Raw genomic sequence first — 25,102 nt, 5'->3', positions numbered from 1 at the left:
AAAAAAATTCCCCTCCCACCTACTCAAACCGCGAGGCGACTCCATCTGGAGCCCTACATCACGAGGGGCTGAGAGGAGGTGGTGGCAGAGCGGGAAGAGCAGGAACCCGTGCCGTCGTCGCCGCCTCCCTCCCGGCCGCCCCCCGGGGAGCAGCTCCACCGGAACTGAGAAGCCAAAGGGCGGCTCGGGGTGGGGGGCAGAGCAAAAGCCAGGCACCCTCCCGAGTGTCTATGAGGAGAAAACGGGGGAAGAGGGAAGAGAAACCCGGCTCCATCAAGAGAGCGGCTGTTGCGCTTCGCCCTCAGGCTCACTCCGCGTCCCTTTCGCCCGCTCGCTCGCCCACCTCCCGGATGCAGCCGAGGAGAGGAAGGGAAGCGACGGGCGGCGGCTCCCCAGTGCCGCCTCACTCGCTCTCGGAGACAACAGCAAAGCCCGCCAAAAAAAAAAAATGCAACGCTGCTCCGTCCTGGCACCAACTTTGCCGGCGGCGCCTGTAGGGCTTTCCTACTTCCTCGGCGGGCTTCCTCCTCCTCCTCCTGCATCTCACTTCCCCGTCTGGCCGCTGTGCCACCGCCTCCCTCAGCCTCATTCGAAATTGAAATTCCCTGGCCAAGGCCGTCAGCGTGGCTCCAGCGTCCCGGCCTCCGCCTGCAGCCCCGCCCCCGGTTTTGACCCTCGACCAATCGCAGGCTCCAGAACTACTGTCAGCGGCTACTGTCGGCAGCGGCTACACGGGCCACATGACGAGGTCTGGCGGGCCGGATTAGGCCCCCGGGCCTTGTGTTTGACACCCGTGGACTAGGCCATCAAATGGAAATGCAGAAATCCCCCAGGTACTCATGCACGCATAGGTACCAAGAGAGGAGAGGAATTTAATTGTCATGCTGAATACCACTTCGGATTGTTACATGCATCTTTTGCGACCTGTTTGTCATTGAGATAAGAATGTGTTGTGGTCCTGGAACAAAGATAAAAGAATGTGGCAAGGAAATAAATCTAAACCAAGCAACAATCACAGTCACAACTTGTAACATATGAAAACCCTGTTTTCATTTACAAGATGGGAAAGATGCAATTCCATGTTTGCACTTGTGCCTATCTGGAATAAGGCATCTAAATCAAAGTTGTTCTTCAATTGCTATAAACACGCAGCCAAATAATCCTTCAGATTCCTTTCTCTCACTCTATACTGAAATATATTGCCTCATCCTCATTACATTTTTCAATTTCTGAGAATATTTGAACATATGTGTATATGCACAAACAGGCTATATGAATCTAGAAATAAAACAATAGCACTAGATTTGAGCTGGAACTGAGGGAGATTCTTGTCCTGAAATGGATAAATATGTTTAGAAGCTCTGGTACTTAATCTAGGTAACTTAAGAAGAGAATGTTCTATATTACACTAAACACAGCTATATTTTTAAGGTTTTTAGGCTTTTTAAAAAAAATTAAAAAGATGAGGTTAAGAAATGGAAGTGTGAAAACATCAGCTTAATCTTCAGGCCACAAAAGCACATTAGACTTTCCACACTGGGATACCTTTCCTACCTTTCCTACAAGAAAAGGCCAATGCAATTGGTTTTGTGCCCTTTTAGTTTAGAGAATGACAGCAGTGTGGATGGGTTGGAGCATGCCAGAGATTTATAAAGGTCATGATTGGTGTGGAAAAACATGAGGCAGGCATTTTTTCACCTTCTCTATTACTTATAACATGAGACTTCAGTGTCCCTTGATTAAACTGGCTGAAGGTACATTCCTGAATAGGGCCAGCCATGAGGCAGATTGAAGCAGCCATTTCAACTAGTGGGATCCAAGGGGAAAAGCAAGATGTGGCTGTAATGGCTTCTGGGTTCTGGCAAGATCTTGTGAGAGTCCTGTGAGATGGTGAGGGGTTCTTGCAAGATCTTGCCAGAACCTGGAAGCCACAGCCGCATGACCCAATAAATGAGGTTTGGGCAGGGGGTTCGAGGGGGCAGGCAGTGTGGCAGGCAGCAAACACACAGGCTGGCACCTTCCCATTTTGCCTCAGGTAGTGAAATGGGATGGGCCACCCCTGTTTATAACAGGCCAAAAGAAGTACTGCTTCACAAATATGAGTCATAAACCTATGGAACCATCTGTAGTGTTGGCCACTGCCTTTGATAGCTCAAAAATGGTTAGATGTACAAAGGATTGGTCCATCAACGGCTGCTTCACTTTCCTGCTCAGAGGCAGTGCATCTCTGAATACTGTTGCTGTGGTTCTTCTAGTAAGGATTTCATTGGGATGAAGGAAAGGTTAAAAAAAAGTTGTGGGGATTTAGAGGGAGAAATGAGTAGGTATGGTTTTAGCATCACTTCTCCCCTGCAGATCTCACCAACCATTTTGTGTTAGAAGGCAATCCTGTGGAACCTTGGTCTTCTAGAGTCTTGGAAACCAAACAATTTGGAACCCAAACACCGAAAATCCATAAGTAATTGCTTCCATTTTCAAATGTGCCTTGGAAGTCAAACGGCTTCTGAGGCGTGCATTACATTTCCCAACATTGACTTTCCATTGACTTTGCAGCCAACCCATTGATCCTCAGTTTTCAAACATTTCGGAAGTCGAACAGTCTTCCGGAACGGATTATGTTTGAAAACCGAGGTTCCACTGTTTGTTGTTCCACCTGCAGGAACTTTCAAAAATGCCTTGTTTAAAAGGGAGCACCATCTGTGTTTTTAAAGTGGGCACCAGAGTGCACACATTCCCACAAAAATTTCTGATCCAAAGCATTTTTGTTCCTGTTCATACAAATACATCCATCCACCCAAGCACTCTAAAGTTCTTGCGCAAGTGCTCCCTACAATATCCCTGTAAAGTATGCACTGATTTTTCCTATTTTGAATATGGGGAATCAAATGTAACAGTGTCAGAGGCCAAGATCAGAACAGCTACTTTAGGACCTCCCGAAAATTTGGACAGTCCTAGTGGCATTTTTCATTTGTTTCTTTGTGGACAGCAAAACCTCACTGCCATGTTATAATTAATTTTTTGAAGTCTACTCAATTTAAGAAGCACCTTGCCATGCAGCAAGAGACTAATTGAGCACATGTCCCAGAAGCTGTCATCAATTGCTTTGGACGCTGGAATAAATGTCAATGACTGATTTTAGAAGCAAATCAGAATCTCCTAAATCTCAGCCCTAATACTACCTTCCAGATTTTATTGATTTCCTAACAGCCACATGCATCCATGCTTAGCCACCATTAAACAAGCATTAAAATCCATTTCCAAAGACTTATGTACACCACACAGTAGGCACTTTCTGAGCTTTAGACTGATAATCCTGTTAGCTACAAGCACAATCATTTCTTTTTTTAAAAGGATGAGATTATGCAAAGGAGAAAAGGGGGAAAGTATTTTGATCTAGCACAGGGAAGGAGAATTATGCCAACAAGGTCTAAAAAAAGATCAATATATTTTAAAGATTTCCCTTGACTTCTGGATTATTCGCTGTACATTATACTTGGCAATTATGAGATTTAATGAAAGGTTCATGTCAGAAATCATTCCTTTTCCCTGAAGCCAATGAGTTGTTGCTTTTTCTTTTGCAGGGGGCAGGACTTATTAATTTGCTCTGAACCTGGGGTGTGTGTGTATGTGTCGTCTGAAATTTTCATGACCTTTTCAGATACAGAGCAAGCATGAATTAATGACAGCTACTCCAATTTATGTGTACATGTGAAATATCATGTATAAACCACATTAAACTGCATGGTATGACATTCCAAAACCACATAGACATACCTCTGTGCCTTTTGCCTTTGAATGATATGGTTAACACCTTTTTCCTTTTGTGCTAATCATTTTTTTTCTATGTTGTTTTGGTTCTGTTGCTGATTACAATACATACCTGCCAAGTCCTGGACAGAAAAAATCCGGGATCGGCAGCCCACGACACCGGAAGTTGCGCAGACGCAACTTCTGGTGGCGTGTTGCCCTTCTATGGGCACAAGAAATGGCGGTGCCAGCGCCAGAAGTCGCTTCTACGCATGACCGGAAATGGTGCCCATAGAAGGGCAAAGCGCCACTGGAAGTTGCGTCTACGCATTTCCGGACATGCGTAGAAGCAACTTCCAGAGCCGGCGCCACCATTTCCCGGTGCCCATAGAAGGGCAAAGCGGCACCAGAAAAATGGCTGCCGGCAGAAGCAGATTTAAGGGTGAATAACGGGATAAAAACCTATACGGGAGACCGCCGGGAAACGGTAGGAAAAAAGGGGGTTTCCCGGCGAAAACGGGATACTTGGCAGCTATGTTACAATATGTTACAGCTTCTCATGCCTATTCTGCTTTATGGGAAAACCCAAAGGTATTTTGTAGCATGATTTGTATCCTATTCTATTCTGAAAATCAAGAGGAATAAGTAATAGTTTTCTAATGGAACTGCAAGACCCATAGTGAGATAGTTTTTTGGCCTGTACAAAGTCATGCGCTTTGGAAAATTCTTGTACCAGTTGCCTCCAGGGCCTTGTTGAGAAACACCACCCACTGACAGATATCATGAGCAACTTATTCTGCACTGTTCAGATGAAACTCAGAAGTCCCTATCACAGGAGAACTAAAGTGAAACGGAGTCAAAACAACATTTGAAGGGAACTTTTCCCATGACACATGGAATAAAAAGGGTCCATTTAGCATACTAGAAAGTGCTGGCTGGAGGGGTCTTAAGATGCAATCCTAACCCTACCTACCTGGGAGTAATCCTCATTGAATTATTTAAGATCTACATCAGAGTAGATGTGATTAGGGTTGCCCTGTAAATAGGAATCAAAAAGTCTAACTCCCTCTAGGCTTGCTGGAGAATTTCATTAGAAATGGAAATTGGGAGGGGGGAATTGCTGCCATTTGCATTTGGCATACTGCATTTTGCAATTTGCATTTTGCCTGCATGCAATTTTCATGTCCGTCTGGAGTTCAGGAACGGAAATCACACAAGCGAATATGAGCAGTATACACTATCATTGACTCCCACCCACCCCGTCCCCAGACATTATGCAAATAATTATGTTATTTCTGCATTGTTTTTGACATTGCCCTTCCATTGAAATGCACTGAAATCAATTCCGTTATTAATTACATGATAAAATTACATTCGTTTCAACCATAGAGGACAGCAAGAAGAGCAGCGAACGTTTTAGCACAGGCTGAAGCGCAGCAGAATGGAAACATGACTGATTGTGACATACACGGAATGAGGTGGGAACCACTGGCTCCTTACATCCACACTCCCCTCTCAGAAGCAGGGATCCTACCTAATACTATTATTGCCCCCTTACTCCACCTAGGGATGTCAATGGAAATACAGCTGGAAGTAGCACCTAGACATGCTGCTTATGTCTAAAGATGGTGGCTAGCTATGATGGAAGCTATGCTCTGCTTCCATGGTTGGGGACAGTATGCTTTCTAAAGTTGTTTTAATTTGTTTTAAATATTGTGTTTCAAATAGTGTAACCCATCTTAGGACCTTAGGGTGAAGGGCAGGTAATTAGTATTATTATTAATAATAATAAATGCCAATTGCTGGAAACAGGAGGGGAGATTGCTCTTGTGCTCAGGTCTTGCTTGGACATTTCCCACTGGCAAAGGTTCGGCCACTGTGAAAACAGGATGAGGGACTATTGGGCCACTAGCCTGATCCAACCAGCTCTTTTAATTTTGCTCCATATGAAGCCTAGTAGTGGATCATGGTTTCATATGATCAGCCCCCACTCTTACAATTAAACCATTGCTTGTAGCATTCAGGCTAAATCTTTGGTTTGAACCCACTGTACCTTCTTGTCCATACTGGGGTGTCAGAATCAACTGATTACTGTCCTATTTAAAGCAACCGTGTGTGTGCGTGTGTGTTTAATGTATTTTTCCCATTTGCATGCCACTTCTCAACTGCACAGTAGCCAAGTTGGAGCACAACAAAGTTAAAAGCAATAAAAGAAAATTCACGCTCTGCAACCACAGGCGATTCCAGCGGAATTATAGGTAAACAGGCTTGGAAGAGAAAGTCCAATGCCAGTCTCAGTGAAGAAAGAAATTAAGGCCTCCCTCTCGGAACAGCAGGTGAGGTGAGAAATGTGTTCTTTGGCAGCACACCACAGACTGCAGCTTTGTATGTGAAGCCCCCCCCCGCCCTCTCTTCCTCATATTAAACAAGCTCAACTCCTTCAGTCTTCTTAGAAAGGACATTCTCCAGACCTCTAAGCAATCCTGTTGCTTTGCTCTTGATTATTTCCAGCTTCCATGTGTCTTATCTGAAGTCTGGAAATGACATAGTACTCACACAAAGCCTCCCTAATGCCAGGGAGAGGGGTGGGGGAGAATTATCGCCTCTGTTTTTCTCATAATGCTCCTTTCCATGGAGCCCAGTATGGCACTAGCACAGCAGTATATTGCTAATCAATCATCTTATCTGCTATGAAACCCCCCCCCCCTTTGCCCTGAAGCCATTTCCGCGCTGCTATTTGCTAGGAAGACATATTCCATCTAGTAATTATGCATTTGTTTTTACCCATCTCCAGAATGCTGTATTTATGCTCATTAAATGTAACCCTTTTTATTTCTGCCAATGCCGCCCCCCCCCTCAGTTTGTCAAGATTTATTTGGGGCCCGTTCATTGCAAAGCACTTTCAGTCTCTCTCGGTTTGTCGTTACCTGCAAATCTGAGTTCTGTACTTTCTATCCCCTTGTTAACGAGTGTATTAAATAGCACTAGACCAAGATTTATATTTCCACAAGTGTTTGCTCTGTCACAGAGATGCAGAAGAATGTGTCCTCATACTCCTTCAGGCATCTATATAAGGAAACTGTCTCCTGGATTATTGAATTTCTAATATCTGCACAAGCAGGGAGGCAATTACAGTTAGAGGACACCTCTAGACTGCTCGACAGGTACACTAAAAATAGGATAGTTGAAACAGCTGTTGGGACATCAAGAGGTGACAGGTGAAAGACGTTTCAGATAGATAGCTCTAGGTTCCTGAACTGTATTTAGGTAATGCATTTTCGGGGTATACCAGATCATAGCAGGTACAAGAGCCTCGGAGATACCGCGAGTTGTTGCCAGTCAAGCTCTAGGCCAAATCTGGGCCAAATGATACATGTCAGAGTGTACCATGTGATTTCCCCTGAAAAGTAACAAGCGGAGGCTGTAATGGGTGGAGTGAAGGTGGATTAAGAGTTAAGAGTTTCCCCTCTCTCAAAATTGTCCTTTATAGGTGCTTTTACCCCACAGGGGAGAGATGGGGTCCTGCATATTTTGCCCTGGGGGAATGGGGAGAGAAGCATGTTGAAGCACAGGAAAAAGGTTAAGTCCTTTCTCTAACGCCATAACTCAAATTCAAATCAGGTTACTCCGCAGCTGCATTGACCCTCTCCAGAAAAAGTGGGGACACATGATCCCACATCTCCTGATGTGTTGTCCAGTTATGCCCAAATCCTAACCAAGGGCTAAAGCAAAACACCAGTAGACTGCTAGAAGGATGCATATGAATATATAGTTGAGAACAGCAGCTGGAAAGAGGATGCAAATTCCCAGATGAAGGATGATAGCAATGGCATATAAAGTATGGAGTGTACAAACTTTACAATGGATTGTCTTGGCAGGATGAGGATGCTGCACCTTAAAAGTCTTACAGAGCTATCCAGAATCCCCAGGAGGTGGCCATAGGGCCTAAAAGAGTGTCCCTACCTCAATCACAGCTGTGCTGCTTGCACTGGCCAGGATGGAAGGGACGGGGAGGAGTTACAATTGCAGTTTCACTACAGCAGCTCCCAGACTGGCGTAGCAAAGAAGCCTGGATGGATAGGGTCTCTTGCCACCATGAGGTGGCAGAAGGGATGGCCCAGGATCCAGTGGTTTGTTTGCCAGCCTTGCAACACTCCATATTGGGGGGTGGGGTGGTTCCTGCAGGTGTGTTGAGGTCTTCTGCATCGGTGAACCTCCCTTGCAACCTGGCCAGTCAGGAGTTTGGATTGCAACCTTATAAATGCATGAAATTTGAGTGCCCACATTTCATATAGCATTACTGAATTGCACACCATTTGGAACTGAAACAAACAATAGCCAAATAAATAATGTAGGTTACCATCTACCCATTCAATTGTTTCCATTGTTTTATTCTTATCACGCATCACAGACCTGCGCAGAGATCTGCAACAGGCCCTTGCAGAAAACGATTAGACATGGAGATTGCCTACGTAAATAACCCTGGGTAGGAAGGTTTCCTACAGTTGTACTGCACACTGACATGTCTGTCTTAAGGAACCTGTGTAACAGGTACTGAATGGGTGCTGGATAATGTACATTTTGTCACGTGATGCCAAGATGCTTAGCTGCAAAAATTGATGTCTGCTGAGACACAAACAGTAAGTAAGACTTTTAAAAGACATCTGAAGGCAGCCCTGCTTAGGGGCGCATTTAATGTTTAATATACCATTGTATTTTAATATTTTGTTGGAAGCTGCCCAGAGTGGCTGGGGAAACCCAGCCAGGTGGGCGGGGTATATATAATAAATTATTATTATTATTATTATTATTATTATTAGTAGTAGTAGTTAATGTAAATATATCCATTAAATTCACAACAACAGTAATTGGAAATGTATGATTCTATTATATAAATGCATCTCTCAAGACAAAAGAGCTCCTGCTCATTCCCCCCCACACACACTGATAGAAAATAAACCTAAATCTGGGTTGAAGATAATTGTCTGCATTTGCAAAATGGTCGCGGACTAGTTGGGTATGCCAAAGCATGACTTAGGGTGAACACACAGGAGTGTGGGTTCCCAAAGAGGGGGTCGCGACCACTGTATCCCTCCCCAGTGGTCTTGCTGTTGTAGCACCTTAGTTACTGTCAGTGCTTTTTTTAAAAATAAAATAAAATAAATGTTTAGGGGTACTCTCATTTTGACTCAAGAAAATCACCATTTTATAGTTCAAATCAGGGAAAATAAATACTGCAAATGGACAAAAGTATACAAATATTCACAAAATGTTTAGGGGTATGTGTCCCCCTGAGTCCCCCCAGAAAAAAAGCACTGGTTACTGCTCATGGTTTTTCTGGAGCAAGGATGGGAAGATTTGTCAATTTCAGTTCTCTCAGTTTCTCATTTCTGCCATTTTAAATCCAGTTCTCCACATTACTCCACAGAAATTTGTCTGTGTTTTTTTTTTAAAAAAAAAACAACTTCATGAAAAACTCTTCAGCAATTTAGTGTGAATTTCTCCTAATGAACACATTTTTGCCAGCGGTTTTGACTAATGTGTACATCTTTGCAAGCAAATGCTCATAACGTAATGCAATTTTGCAAGCTATCTTCATGAACACATTCACTTCCCCCTAACATATGCATTTTTTGTAAACAGAGATCGGTTGGAAGCCTGCATTGTAAAATTCAGATGAGTGTGAAATTCAAAGGATCACTGTACTTTGGCTCACATTGTTTCGAATGGGAAATTTTTGGAAGATTTCGCTTCAGATGAGAACTGCATCAAGTTTCTTCCCTATTCCTCATCTTGATCCAGACAACTTGCTAATACAAATAATGTCTTTGCTCACAGTAGCACCACAGGAGGACCAGAAGAAGACCATTGTTGCCACCACCCCTTCTCCGGGAACCCACACATTTGTGGAAAGCTATTGCTTATTTGTTTGTTTGTTTGTTTGTTTGTTTATTAATACCCCCTGACAGGGATTCCAGGCAGCCTACAGATAAAATAGTTTGACTTAGCAGGATGTGTGAACCAGAACAATATCCTCCATGGAATTGGATCAACTGGATTACTGTGCCATTAGAAGTAACAAGCAAAAACTGTTTTCGATCTATCACTTCAAATTATATTCTTCTTCTGCTCATCGGAAATAACTGGTGCCTATAATTTCCCCGTGTCAAACGAATCAGTCAAAGGTTGGCACCTATTTTAACATGTTAAGAGACTATATACTCTAAACGTTTTCAAAAGCTGTTTATTGATTTACTCTTCAAAAATCATAACGTAAAATGCCATGAATTAATTTCCTGCATGTTAACAGCTGCCAGAAAAAGCTATATGAAACAATGAAAACAATGTCAGTCCTGTCTATGGGAGAAGGGGAAAACAAAACAACACGAATGCACAGTTACGTCACAGTGTCTGAGATGGAGAATAGATGCAATGCACAAAGCATTTCATTGCCAGCATCGAGAGGGGTAGCCATGCTATAGTCTGTTGCAGCCACAAGGCTCTCTGATGCTATATTCCATATCTGTGAGAGATTTTTGCAGGATGCCAAACTCTTTACTTTGCTCAGGTAACAAATACTAGGATTTCTGCATGCTTCAAAAACCAACCCCTTATTCCCTAATATAAAAAGTTGATATTTTGCATTGCTTAAAAAAATTTCAGGTGCATTGCACCCCCTGCTGGTCAAGGATATTCTTTACAAACAAAGACATGCACCAAGAATAAATAACATATGTACTGTATTTACTCAAATCTAATGCCCACCTTTTTTTGGTCAAATTACGTTGCAAAAATTAAGGTGCACATTAGATTCAATGGCACATTTACATTCGTCAGCAAATACTTTTTTTGGTTTCAAGTTTCTGAAAATTGAGGAGTGCATTAGATTTGATGGTGCATTTGATAAAGGTAAAGGGACCCCTGACCGTTAGGTCCAGTCGGGGACGACTCTGGGGTTGTGGCGCTCATCTCGCTTTACTGGCCAAGGGAGCCAGCGTACAGCTTCCAGATCATGTGGCCAGCATGACTAAGCCGCTTCTGGTGAACCAGAGCAGCGCACGGAAACGCTGTTTATCTTCCCACAGGAGCAGTACCTATTCATCTACTTCCACTTTGATGTGCTTTCGAACTGCTAGGTTGGCAGGACCAGGTACCAGGTGTCAAAATGGTATCCTAGAAAAACACTGTATTTACTCAAGATGGCGCATTAGACTTGAGTAAATACGATGTTTTTGTAGGATACCATTTTTTTCTGAATGCATACTCAGTTGTGTGTTAACATTGCCTATTTTTTCCCCTCCATGTGATGAACCATTGCACATCTTTCTCTGATATTTCTTTAGTTAGCATTCATAATCAGAGGCCTGGTCGAGTATCAGCCTGACACCAGGCTCATTGTCCGTAAGCAAAACAATAAAAAATGGTGCTCAAGTCTCCTTACCTTGGGCTTTTCATCCAGTATTTGCTGACGAATCTCCTTGTGCTTCTCCACAAGTCTTTCCTGCCTTTTACTTTGAGCGTCTTCTAGCTAGAATAAAGCAGAGAAACATTTTTTTGCATTCAACATGTGCATTTCGTTCTTCAGTTCTATACTGAAGTAGTTCTGTCCAGAATAGAACAGTATAACATAAGCATTCTAAAACAATGTTTATTGATATATTTAAAAAAATCCTTCCAGTAGCACCTTAGAGACCAACTAAGTTTGTCATTGGCATGAGCTTTCATGTGCATTGACACAAAAGCTCATACCAATGAGAAACTTAGTTGGTTTCTAAGGTGCTACTGGAAGGAATTTTTTTAATTTTGCTTTGACTACGTCAGACCAACACAGCTGCCTACCTGTAACCAGAACTATTGATATATTATGTATAGCTGGAGATTTAATTTAAAACATTACTTTTTTTCAAGAAATGTGCAGTTTAAAACACACTTAAGAATACTAGAAGAAACAGTTGAAGTTTATAGGTAGTTGATAGCAGCATTTAATCACACCATCATCCAGCACCAAAAAATTAGACAGCTTTGCACAATTAAGGATGAAGCCAGAACTTTAAAAAAAAATTTAAAAGAAAAAAAGAGAAAAAAAGGATGAAGCCAGAACTAATTTTATTTTTTAGCAAAGAATAACAAGTTGAAAGAGTGAGAAATAAAAAAAGAATGCCAACAAATCAACACATTTTCTTTTGGGTGTTTATTTAATTTCTTTTGGGTTTTATTTATTTAATAAAAACACATGCTCTAGAACATTGTTGTGTACTTCTAACTTTCACATATGCTGCAATGCAATTTTGACATCAGCTTCTGAATCAATTGGCATATATGCCATACTCTCTTGAACAGGAATTTCTATTCATTGGCCCAAGCATTGTTGCCCTCTCCCTTTTACCTATTGATCATCCTCCACTCAATAATCAATTTTAAACCTTTATGCATTTCACAAGAATGGGTGGGAGACTTCTGGCTAAAGCTTTGTTCACTAAGCCTCTAAAACCTGCAGCACAAACCTAGGAAGGCTACTTTTTCTGAAGAAAAGCAGCTTCAGGAGGGCTTTATGAGTGATGCAAGAAGCATCAGATAGAGAGCATTCAACTCTATCTCTGACAGTCATTTCTGATCTTCCTGTAATATCACTGCCCCTCCTCCTGCCCCAGTAAGTTGAAACACAGGCAAACCCACCCGTGTAATCTCACAAGAGGAAAAGTCTCTGGGAAGGATCTGGAGCAGTGGAGAAAGGAATAAACACCTGCTCGCTACCCACTACTGCTCTGCTCAAAGCGGATCCCTCTCAATGGCACTTTTGTTCACAAAAAGCAGCCATCAGCTCTGTGTTACATGCATGTGTGTATAATGCGTAATGGCTAACTTGTGAAGCCTCAGCTATAGCTCCTCCACATGCCTATGTTGATCCAAAGTCAAGCATCCATCCTGCTGGCTCTGGGATTGGCTGTTTCACCATTCCTGGTGCGGAAATGATGGCTTTTGCATCAGTTTTTAGCTGGGAAACCCACCCCCAATTCTTGGAAATACCTTCTCTCTGGCTGAAATTGATACAAACAGTGTCATGCCGTCCTTTCCAGCAGGAATGGATGCTCTTCAGCTACCTCTGCTGTCTCCCTTGCCATCAGGAAAGTCACTAGGTCATTGGGGAGCTGGGGAAGGAAGGGAGGTAGCACCAGGTGTGTGATTTCAAGGTGCAGCAGGCCATGCTCCCAGCCTGCTCTTGACAGACTATGAGAAGCACCAAACTTGACTTGTGCCTGCCTGCATGGAATCAAATCAGGTCATTTGCCATTATGAGTCCTTACATTCAATTTCCTGTGACAACATTTTGCAATGTATTGTAAATGCTGTAATGGGACACTTCTCAGATTTCTTAGAACAGCTTTGAGACATTACCTTACTTGCAGGAAGAGGATTTTATAAATTCTCCACACTTTCTGTTCCTCCGCAACATCAGACCTGAAACACAGCTGATAAAGTTTCCAACATTCCTTCACATTTCAGATGTGATATTGTCATGGGGAAACACTTGACTCCTGCACAGCAAGATAATATTCAAAGTGGCTCTTGATAATTCTACAGAAGCTGGCAAACCAAGTTTACAAAAAACTTTAGCATTGCAAGGAACCATAAATGCAAGACATCTCTTTTCAAACGACAAACACCATTTTCATTGCTCTAACATTATTACTCCGTGTAAACCAATATAAGTACTGGAATTTGCCTGCTATCTTCATGCCATATGCAAATACAGAAAGTTTTGCTGAACTTGTATGCAGCGGACTCACCCTTTTAATGTATTGCACCACCTCCTGAATATATGATCGAATCATTTCTGTCTTCTCCCTGGGAGCAAGATTAAAAACTACTGATTCCATTCCATTAATTTTTAACTGGCATTATTAATGAATAATTTGCTAGCTTCTGCCACAAAGATCCTTCCCACAAACGTTTTGTACATTACTTTAGCTAAATAAGGAAGGGAAAATAAAAACCAGACAGCACAGAAGCCCCCATTATGTTCTGCGTTAGAAGTGGTTTGACCACAGACCACAAGTGGACCACACAAACCTTGTGAATAGAAAGGTCATATCGGTTCTTAATGTGTGAGGAAAGAAATCACAGGCGTGCCTCAGAAGCATTTCAGCACCATGGACAGGGAAACCCATAGCCCTCTTGAACTATAGCTCCCATCACCCCTGACCTTTGACCTTGCTGGCTGAGACTGGAGTCCAATAACTGCACCTAGAGACAGCTAGGTTCCCCACCACTGTTTTACTCCAAGCAACTATTCTTGAACCCATTAACTTTCTACCACCTTATCTTCTGCAGGTATGGAACAGAGTTCTGTCCCAATTAGGACTGAGGCTGCACTCCACCATAGAACCTGCCCCATTCTGATGGATTCTGGTGGATTCAGCACAAGTCAAACGTAGCAAGGTGTCATCGCTGTTCCCTCACTACACCACAAGGCAGGGTTTAAAGTGGCAGAAGGATGTTGCCAGCCTGCACTGGGCTTCACCTCACATGCCTAAAAGCTTTCAGAGAAGGCAAGGAGATGGTTCCTTACTGCATTACAGCCTCAAATCATGAAAACACCAGGGATGAAGAACCTAATGGTCCCCATTGGTCTCCAACCCCCCATCAGCCCCAGCCAGTGTGGTCAGAGATGCTCCAAGGTTTAGTCCAGCAAGCTCTAAAAGGCTGCAGGTTCCCAACTACAATTCCCATCATCCCTGACCACTGGTCCTCTTATCTAGGTATCATGGGAGTTGTAGGCCAAAACATCTGGAGGGCCGCAGTTTGGGGATACCTGGCCTATGCCATGCACAAATTGGCATGCCTGTTCTAGATTCTAGAGTTTGGGCAAAGAGGGAATGTATTCATTCCAGTATGTTCCAATTTTCTCTGGAGTGGACCAGGTGATTCCACTCATCACAAACATTTCCCCACCTTTCAGTAGAGTACTTTATTTGAGTACAGAAAATTCATGTTTTGTGCATTGTGAGCTATAGCCACATTCTCTTTCGGTCCTCCCTGTGGAAAATGCTGAGGATCGTACGGCTCACAGAGAGACTGCTACTGACCAAAGCTCAGGTTGGAAATTTCATTGGAAACAGCCTAGCACTTGAGAATAAGTGTTTTGCACACCTCATATTTGGCAGTTATTTGAATGGGAAAGTCTTCTGAACAATATCCAGCGTCTCTGTGCTAGTCAGCTTATTGCTCTGTGCATTCTTGATCAACAGGATCTCTTTTCCTTGAAATTTAACCATGCGGGCCCAATTCCACTAAGCAAATAGCTAACTAGCTTATATAACACAGGCATACAGAGGAGAAGAGGTAATGTGAGGTCATAGAACTTTCAAATATTGTATGTCTTAACAGAATCCATCTTTACCAGGTCAATAGTCACCCCCCACAATTGTGCATGCTTTACTTAGAAAAGTGGTTTTTAAATTCATCCATTAAAGCTTCAATTTCTTTCTTTCTTTCTTTCTTTCTTTCTTTCTTTCTTTCTTTCTTTCTTTCTTTCTTTGATTTATATACTGTCTTTCATTATAAGATCTCAGGGCAGTTCACAGAATAAAACACAGGATAAAAACAAGTAAAAAAGTAAAACAAAACAAAATAGCAAAACAACAACCCTCATTTTCCAAGATTGCTGGAAATAGTAAAGAGTTGCTAGTGCTTCCCAGTTCAAGATGGCAGCCAGCAGACATCTTGAAACAATGAATTTTATGCATAAATGTGTAAATGTTTAATTATTCAATCTATATTCTGCCATATTTCCACGACCAGACCCTGCTTAGCTTCACCAGTGACACAGTAGCATGCATCTATACACCATGTCATGAACCAATTGACGTTGCTTGGCTTCCTTTATAAGCCTTCAAATCTTTTTGAACAATTACATGCTCACAGCAATCCTATAAAATATCACACCTAATCTGGAACAGAAAGTCAATTTTTATCACCTGGACACAATAATTTCCAACGTGCTATTCTTTGCATTGTTCACTTGAGACTGAATGCCTCGTGTCTGACTTCATCAACAACTCTTTGATGTTTGTAGCCTTCTGTTCCTTGCTTGCCAAAATGTTGATGCCACCACTCTCCTATCTCACTGCAGGTTATTATTTTCTTCAAGATTAAAGTTTAAAATATTTAAGTGTGTAATCCATCTCCCATTTAAATCAGCGGGACTCTGGAGGCCGGGTTTAATTAGACACAAATTGCCCTTTTTTGTGTTATACCTTCTTGTTTCTTTCTTTTGTTTAAAGTGATTTTAGTCCTTTTATATCCACATAGAGACTGATAGATGAAACTGACACTTGCAGACTGTTTTGGATTTTTTGCGGCCTTAAGTGCCACTGAGCATTAATATGTTGGTAGCTCAGCTGTGGGGTAAAGCAATTTGTGGGTCTCTTCCAGAATGGGAACCAGAACCTTTTCAGTAATGGCTCAAATGATCTGGAGATCTTTCCTCAAGAATGTTCAGCTGGCATCCCTTCCACCATTCTCTTTTAGGTATAGGGTTAAAACAGGCATAGGCAAACTCAGCCCTCCAGGTGTTTTGGGACTACAACTCCCATAATCCCTAGCTAACAGAACCAGTGGTCAGGGTCGATGATGGGAATTGTAGTCTCAAAACATCTGGAGGGCCGAGTTTGCCTATGCCTGGGTTAAAACAATCCTGATTCAAATAACCTTTTGAGTCAGGATTGTATACTGTTTTTGAATACTGTTTTCCTTGGTTTTGTTCTGACTGCTGTGCTTTTGCTTTCCTGTTGTTTTGTTGGTTTTATGTTGAATTGTATTCATCTTATTTCAGTTAAATATGCCAGTGAGATAATTAGGTAGGAGAGATATTATGAAATCAGTATAATAAAACCAACGCAGCGTCATTTTGTAAGAGAAGAGATGGGCTTAACTGGTTAACTGCCCCCTTCCCCAAATTGTTTTAACATTTTCTGTTGCTTCAAGAGCCACTATGGAACTTCTTTTCAATGCCTGTCAAAAGGCAGATATTTCTTGAAAGCACCCTTTAGTTTGGATCCAGTTGAATTCAGTTGTGTCTAGTTGCAACTGAAAAGCAATGGGACTTCAGTTCATCGCAATATGGTGGTTCCATTGTTTTTAGTGCAATCTAGTCACTGCCAACTTCAGTTGGATTTGGGACGGTTTAGGGTTGCTTGTTATGATCATGGTTAACGAGGATGGACTTCAAAAGTCGGCATGCATGTCACTCTCTCTGTGCGTGTGTGTATGCACATGTGTGCATGTGTTTTACAGAGTTGCATTTCTAAAATGTTACCAACCTTGCGCCAAAGGGATGTGGGATGCCAAAAGCAGAAATAAACCCATTACTAAATACCCATTCCTGACAACAGTCCATCTGTGTTCACAGCATGTTTTGTGTGAACAGACTCATAGCTTATGTACAATATATTGTAAAATGCCCCTGAAAGGGGGACTCCCTTAAAGATTAATAGTTGAAGGCCACACTTACTCATCCACTTGACTTTTATCCTTTGTGATTTTTTCTTGCCTCTTTTTGTCCATCTTTTTCTTCAACTCCTTCTTTTCCCTGCAACGAAAATAAAACCCTTATTTATTTTTTAAAGGCAAAGTTAAGTCTGACAGAGCAAGAACATGCATATTTACCTCTGTCTTCACCGGGGCTTGCTATGTAGTGCTTTAGGATTGCAACTTTAAATACAAAGGTTTCGTTTACTTACAGCATGCCTTACCTTTCACAAATCTCTTTCAGTTTCTTCAACTGACTGTTCTGGCATTCCTCTGCTACGTCTGTCAGCTTCTGAATGAGCTGAAAGAAAGGAAAACAGATGTTATAAAACTGCATGAACCAAATTTGATTGTTGAATATTTGGACGGCTTAAGGTGTTAAAATTATCCCAGCCTACAACCCTCAGGATGTAAGAAAAACATTGGGGCCTAAATTGCATAGTAAGAGAGCTTGGTATCTGATGTGTGTTTTGCCCCGGAATCAGCCCCTCCCTTCAATGTGTTCCATTATGTTCAATTAAGAATGTCATCTTTCCCCCATCGACCTGTTCCCCCCCCCAAGTCTCAACAAATGAAACTGATCTGTAAAAATGTTACGAGAGACATTGCACATACTTCTGTAAATCAAGAAAATATTTAATAAAAAAAGAAAGAATGCCAGTCCAACTGTTTCTTCTTGCTTCTTTGCCTCAGACTTGTCTCATGTTGTTGTATTTGGTTTCTGTCTTTATGTCATTTTGTTACAGTATTATTAAAGCTTATTTTGCAGTTATGTGAGCCACTTATTTTTCTCAAAGAAAATGAAACTCTGCTGAAGAAGGGTGGAATATTCTAAACTTGGGGGAGCGAGGGGATATTCCCCGTTTGCCAGGAGTGTTGATTTTGTTAATCACCACAGCATAGGAAGGGACAGGTTTTGCTATTGCTATTACTTGATGGTAGAGGACATGCATGTTCACTCCTTGTCATACATGGGTGGCATTGATAAAGACTCCTGTCTGAACCCTACTGCAACAAACAGCTGTGCAAGCCGTTGGGAGGCAGAGATGCAAGAGGGCATCAGAGGAGGGAGGGAAGGCTAGAAAGAAAGAAAGAGAGAGAGACAGAGGCCAGTGTTGCCCACGGCACCCCTGACCATCATTCATGGCACCCAAGAGTGCCATGGCACATGGGTTGAAAACCACTGCTCCAGTAACATGCAAAACATGCAGAAGGAGGAGGGCCACATGGGAACATTCTTTAATATGTCACAACCCTGCCATGTTTAAGGAGCAGAAATAACTTGTACCATACGAGGAGAACTTCTATGTGAACTTATGAAGCTGATTTATACTGGGACAGTGTCATGGGTCTACGCAGACCAGGACTGTGCCCTCTGACTGCCAAGGTCCTCTAGGGCCTAAGACTTTCTAGTGTCACTACCTGAAATCCTGCTAATTGGAGATCTTGGGTCTTGAACCTGGGATCTTCCATATGCAAAGCATAAACACACTATCTCTGAATGACATGGAAGCCCCTCACTAAGAGAATCCAGTAATCTCCATTTGGCTTATGCTGAACTTTCAAACCTCTTCCACCAGTGAGCACAATTTGGCAGGTAACTTGTGTGCTACTTTGATGGCCTCCTTTCTGATAGGGATTGCCAACCACTACAAAAGTTTACACACACACACACACACACACACACACACACACACAAAACTAACAAGCCTGGATACCGAACTAGAGTTCTACTTTGCTTTGCTGAATGCATTTGAATGCATTGCAAATGTAGCATCATTTATAATTGTCAGAATCATTAAAACACTTCCCTGTCCCCTGATAATCCAACAAATCACACTGAAAGAGCAACAAATTCCCATATGTTCTATATAAAAGACCATCTGCTGATGAGATGCAAGACATATCAAATCGCTGTCAACAAAATGTTAGACGTGGGAATAGACACGGGCATCACATTGGCCTCAAAATTTGCCAAACTTGTATGGAATGAAGCTGCAAGTGCATGACAGTGCACAAACAGTAAACAAATAAGTCAGCATTAAGTTCTAGGGACATTGTAAATGTGTGGTTGTTCTTCATTTGGGTTGGGTTTGTTTTCTATTTCCATACAAAATGAACACTGAAGCGTCTTGTTATTTTCATTCTGCCAATTCCCAAGCTGAAATCATTTGTTTTCCCATGTGGAAAATACGCATCATGTTTCAGCTTTAACCCATTGAAGTCTCCTCAAAAGTAATGGATAAAATTGCTACACTGATAGTCAACTTTACTTCTGATGTGCCAGGCTATGATTGCAGCCCCCCAAGGCTTTCTCTGGCAATGGCTATTCCTAGCATTTCCTCCACTGCCCACCGGCCCCTGCCAAGTAGCAGAAAGTGGTGGGACAGAATGAAAGGCCCTGTCTTTGCCAGGAAGGTAGGCTGGGCATAGAGAAGCCCTTCCGGCCTCATTTTGGACCCCAGCATTTATGCCAGGAAGGCCAGTGGGCCAAAGGATGACCTCAAACACAGCTGGTCATCAAAAGAACTAGACTTCTATCCAAACAAAATGATCCATCCAAATCTGGTAGATAGGTCAACATTGTCTCTAGGCTCACTCCTTGCAGTAGTGATATATAATAACTGGGAAGTTACATAGCAGTGGGCAGGAATGCATCCTGCTAGATCAGGCATCCCCAAACTGCGGCCCTCCAGGTGATTTGGCCTACAACTCCCATGATCCTTAGCTAACAGGACCAGTGGTCAGGGATGATGGGAATTGTAGGCCAAAACACCTGGAGGGCCGAGAAAAGGGAAAACTTGAGAGCTATGGCCTATAGGGGCTGCTGCGCCAATAGGATTTGGCTTCAAAACCCAATCTTATGAGCTGCTGCACAATCATACCAGCTCCCAAAGGTCCTTTGCAGTTGTAAACAACTCTGCTTGACTGTGGTACACAGATGGAATACTTTGGTAACTTCTGATCTTTTGTACAACAAAGTAACCAAGTGTGTAAAGAGCATGGTTAAGTACCTCTGACAGCGTCCACATGCTGGGGGCAGAATGGAACTATATAATAGTAGCATTCAACTGCCTTCTTCTCTTTTAGCATTCCAAAGCATGTATTACCATCTGATTGGATTCCTGTTTCAGCCCAGAGGGCTGCCCTACACAGGGAGCCTGACCCCACCAGCAGTAGATTTGCAGCTGTAAAAACAAAAGCTCCTTTGGGACAATATATGCATAATATCACTTTGCTGTTTATAGCTTGTGCTCTGACATCCGTTCAGAGCACACATAGTTTCACAGAAGGCTATTTGGCACAAACAATAACTAGTTGGAAGCCATTTTTAGTGACATCCAAGCTCTCGTTTCCAGTTTTGTAGGCCACGCTAATCTAACTGCTTATTCTGGAATGATTTCTGATAATTTAATTAGGCAGAGGATGTTGGTTTCAGCTTCAAAGTCATACGGTGAAAGAATGCTCCCACCCACCCAAAGCAGTACCAATGACAAACCAATCAATTATGCCCCAATGTTTGTAGTTAGTGCGGAGCAAATTTGAAAGCTTTGCAAGATGTGGCCTTGTAACGGTACTGTAATCAGAATTAGGAAAGAGTCCAAAAATAAAGTGGCCAGTGATCCAGCTGTATTTGCAATATTGTTCCACACACTCTTTCCACAATTCCCCCATGCCATTGTGAATCCTGTTGTTGTTGTTGTTGTTGTTGTTGTTGTCATTTAGTCATGTCCGACTCTTCGTGATCCCATGGACCAGAGCATGTCAGGCACGCCTGTCTTCCACTGCCTCCCACAGCTTGGTCCAACTCATGATTGTAGCTTCGAGAACACTGTCCAACCATCTCGTCCTCTGTCGTCCCCTTCTCCTTGTGCCCCCAATCTTTCCCAACATCAGGGTCTTTTCCAGGGAGTCTTCTCTTCTCATGAGGTGGCCAAAGTGAATCCTTATATTCTATTTTATTTCGCAAATTTGTAATGTTAGAGGGATGATAATCAGAAGCACAGAAAATGAGCACACCTCCACACAGACACATTTCAAGTGGCCCCAAACATAGCTAGTTCTCCATGCAACCTTGACGTCAGAGAGCTTCAAATAAAGTGTGGAAGCAAGGTGCTCATACATACCAATTTAATATGTGCTTGCTTCTGGTACTTTTCACTATAATACTGTTCTTGCCGAAGATTAAGCAGCTGTTGCTGTTGCTTTTCCTTAAGCTCTATTAACTTCTGGGACATTTCTGAATCAAGTGTGGTCAACTCTTGTTCAATAGTTGAAGAACTGTGATCTGGGCTCCCAGCTTCTCCTCTGCAGAGCAATGTGGAACAACAAAAGAAATTCAATGCAAGTTGTGACAGTACAATGCACATATCCTCCCTTTCCCCCACCTGACCATGATTCATCTCAACTTGGATGTGTAGGTATTGTCTGGGTCTTGTGGCTAAGCTACCATAAGCCCAGGGTTCCACTAAACCAGACATCCCCAAACTTCGGCCTTCCAGATGTTTTGGACTACAATCCCCATCTTACCTGACCACTGATCCTGTTAGCTAGGGATCATGGGAGTTGTAGGCCAAAACATCTGGAGGGCCGCAGTTTGGGGATGCCTTCACTAAACCATATTTAGAAGCGAGAACTCCCGTGCTTGTTGACCCATGCCAACTTATTTATAAATGTCGCACACACTTGAAATCTCACCCGCTGAGGGCACCCAAGAAGAACCTGGCTCAACATCTGGAAAATGAGCTGAGACATCCTAAGTTAATGGCTATTCAACCTAAGTCAAAACCTCACTTGATTCCAGAAATGTGAGGGATCACACAGGTTCACCCTGATTTTACAGCCAGCTGCTTCTTCACTGGTTTAGTAGCTCATAGGAGTACTCTGCTGACATGAGCTGTGCAATGCATAATGTGGCAATTCCTACCAATGGGGCTTTTCATTTTGCCCCTGCCACGTCGCAAGGTTTGCACATTACAGCTAAGTGAGTATACATGTTCTATTTTTCAGCGGGCTTGTTTTTTTCACTGGCTCTTGTGCTCTCACATTCTTTAGAGCAGGGATCAGCAAGCTTTTTCAGCAGGGGGCCGGTCCACTGTCCCTCAGACCTTTTGGGGGTCTGGACTATATTTTGGAAGGAAAAAAATGAACGAATTCCTACGCCCCACAAATAACCCAGAAATGCATTTTAAATAAAAGCACGCATTCTACTCATGTAAAAACACGCTGATTCCCAGACCGTCCATGGGCCAGATTTAAAAGGTGATTAGGCCGGATCCAGCCCCCAAGCCTCAGTTTGCCTACCCATGCTTTAGGGTATTCACATTAGAGTCCTTCTTCCAGGTAACCCACTGTTCATAACAGTGGTGTAGCATGGGGCGGGGGTAGGGGTGGTTGCTCCAGGTGCAAAATTTGTTAGGGGCACAATATCTCAACACCCAGTGCTGCCTCAATGCAGCTATGTGGTTCTGTTGCTGGGCTCCGCTGAAAACAGCTTCTCCATGCAAACCAGGGGCCTCTCAAAACAATGGAAGGACTCTTCTTATCTCCTTAGCTGCAATCTCCTGGATGGCACAGATGTCTTGGGCAATTGAATGTGCAGGCTTACTCCATTTCCCTCCCACACACCTCTGTGCGGCCCCAGGTGCTGGCAACCCACGCTACACCTCAAGTTCTTACTGCATTGTTTAATATTACATGCACTGCCTAATAGGTTTTGTCCTGTAGGCATGGATCTCCTCAGGCTGATCTGAAGCTCCTCTTTGTTCAAAGGACCCTATAACATTATGCTGCCCAGTGGAAGCTCCAAGTGCTATCAGTGGGAACCAGCATGGTGTAACCTCTAAGAGACTAGGGCCAGGAAGGTTCTGGTTCAAACCAACACCTCAACCAAGAAGCATACTGGATGACTGGGTGGTAGTCACTATCTTGTACCTTGGAGGGATGCTATAAGGATAAAATGGGTATGTGTGTTTAAGGGAAGCATGCACCTGAGTTCCTTTGAAAAAGGGCAGGATAAAAATTAAATAAAAAAAATGAATCAAACACAATGTGCTCTTGGGATATCAAAGAATTGATTTCTACTCTTCCAACCTTCTCTGTTTGTCCCAGCTCAGGGTACAGCTGCTATCTATTTGCTACTGAACCTGCTTCCTTCCATGCCAACAAGAGTCAGCATACAGTGTGCATGTTGAAAGTCTCCACCCCAAAGACTCTTTAATTTCCAGAAACGTGTTAGCACCAAAGCAGACTTAACATATTTCCACTAGGATGCTCTGGCAGAGGGGTTTCTTTGCAGCAATATCAAATATTGTTGTTGTTGTTGTTGTTGTTGTTGTTGTTGTTGTTGTTGTTGTTGTTTTTAAAAAAGGAGGCAAGAATGTGAAATGATATGAACGGAAATCACATGCATTATATGCAAAAATGTAACCATGTTGTGAGATCAGTGAGCAACAATAGGACAAAATGAAATGAAGACGGGGGAAACAGTTGGGGGGAAGCAAGCAATGTTGCAAACCCACCAATCGTTTCTCAGCACTGAATCTAATTGCTGATCTTCCAATGACACTCTTGGACTCCATGCATCACATTTCGGAAGCTGTGGCTTGCATTATTTAAAGAGCCATAGAAAGACCTCCATCAGTCAGCTCAATTCCTTTCAGAACTTGCACACCCCAAATTCATGCACCCTGACGTGCAAGTATTTATTGGCAACCAAAGGACAAAAGTTCACAAAAACCAAAGGTCCCTCAAAGGAAGGCGAAGAGAGCAGAACAGCCCACAAAAGCAGAAAGGGGAGAAATATATTTATTCATAAAATGGAATCTGAACAACAAACTCCCCGAGGAGCAGTGCGATATTTTGGGTCTTGGGAAAGAGCTGCAACTCTAAAGGGTGAGGTGAGAAGGGGAAGCAATGAAAGGGGCATGTGAAAGAAACTGAGCAACTGTGTAAGCAAGCTAAACAGCAAGAGCAATTTTTAAAAAATTAAAAATTGAAAACCAAGCCAGCACGAATGAAATACATCAGTCTGCGCCCTGACAGATAATCAGAGGTGTTTACAGCTCTACCCAGGTGTTAAGCTAGTTGCCTAGGAAACCACAGGAATAGAGTCTGAAAGTGAGGGTTTACTTAAGGCCATAGCTATTGCTCGAGAAATATCACCATCGAGCCTGATAACACTCCCTGTGAAGATGCAGGTTCGCAGTTTGGGACTGTTCCTGGACTTAGTCCTGAGCCTAAATGTCCAGGTCTCTGCAGTGGTGAGAAATGCATTTGCACAGTTATAGCTGGTGCACCAGCCCCACCTGTTCCTTGAGCTGTCTGATTTGGCCATAGTGACCCATGCCTTAGTTACATGCAATCTATGTGGGGCTGCTTTTCAAAAGTGCTCGGAAACTTCATCTTGCTCAAAGAGCCAGACTTGTTAACTGGGACTGGCTACAGAGACCATAAGACGCCCTTGTTACAGCAGCTCCACTAGCTGCTGGTTTGTTTCCGGGCACAATTCCAAGTGCAGGTTATGACCTATAAAGTTCCATACGGCTAGGTCCCGGCTATCTGAAAGACCATATTCCCTCATACAAAACTGCCCAGGCTGAGATCTTCAGAGGAGGCCCTTCTCTTGGTCCCACTACCCTCATTTGCATGCTTGGTAGGGATGCAGGAGAGGGCCTTCTTGGTGGCTACTCCCAGACTTTGGAACTCCCTTCCCAGAGAAGTTAGACCGGCAGGTGAAGACTTTATTATTATTCCAACAGGCTTTTGGGAATTGACCGTTTTTAAGGAAAGGGCTGGTGCTGTGATGTGTGTGTGTGTGTGTGGA

At 42.9% G+C, this 25,102-nt stretch overlaps 1 protein-coding gene across 6 annotated transcripts in view; it reads right to left on the bottom strand.

The window, feature by feature from the left end:
- Positions 1-25,102, bottom strand: part of PLCB1 (phospholipase C beta 1) — a 441,431-nt gene that overhangs the window by 50,180 nt on the left and 366,149 nt on the right. For 4 of the 6 annotated variants that reach the window (XM_060272415.1, XM_060272414.1, XM_035110112.2 and 1 more), the window contains exons 27-31: positions 21,405-21,585; positions 17,502-17,578; positions 17,261-17,338; positions 13,536-13,593; positions 11,189-11,275 (exon numbers count right to left, since the gene is read on the bottom strand). In XM_060272415.1, coding sequence (XP_060128398.1) covers positions 11,189-11,275; positions 13,536-13,593; positions 17,261-17,338; positions 17,502-17,578; positions 21,405-21,585 — 481 coding nt within the window. Of the gene's footprint in view, positions 1-11,188; positions 11,276-13,535; positions 13,594-17,260; positions 17,339-17,501; positions 17,579-21,404; positions 21,586-25,102 lie in introns of those variants that run through there. The other 2 variants (XM_060272416.1, XM_060272417.1) reach the window with 2 other exon arrangements.

Source organism: Zootoca vivipara, chromosome 3 (assembly GCF_963506605.1).
Source record: "Zootoca vivipara chromosome 3, rZooViv1.1, whole genome shotgun sequence".
Taxonomy (NCBI): Eukaryota; Metazoa; Chordata; class Lepidosauria; order Squamata; family Lacertidae; genus Zootoca; species Zootoca vivipara.
Note: the sequence above shows the minus strand (reverse complement) of the source record. Positions and strands in the feature narration are given on the sequence as shown.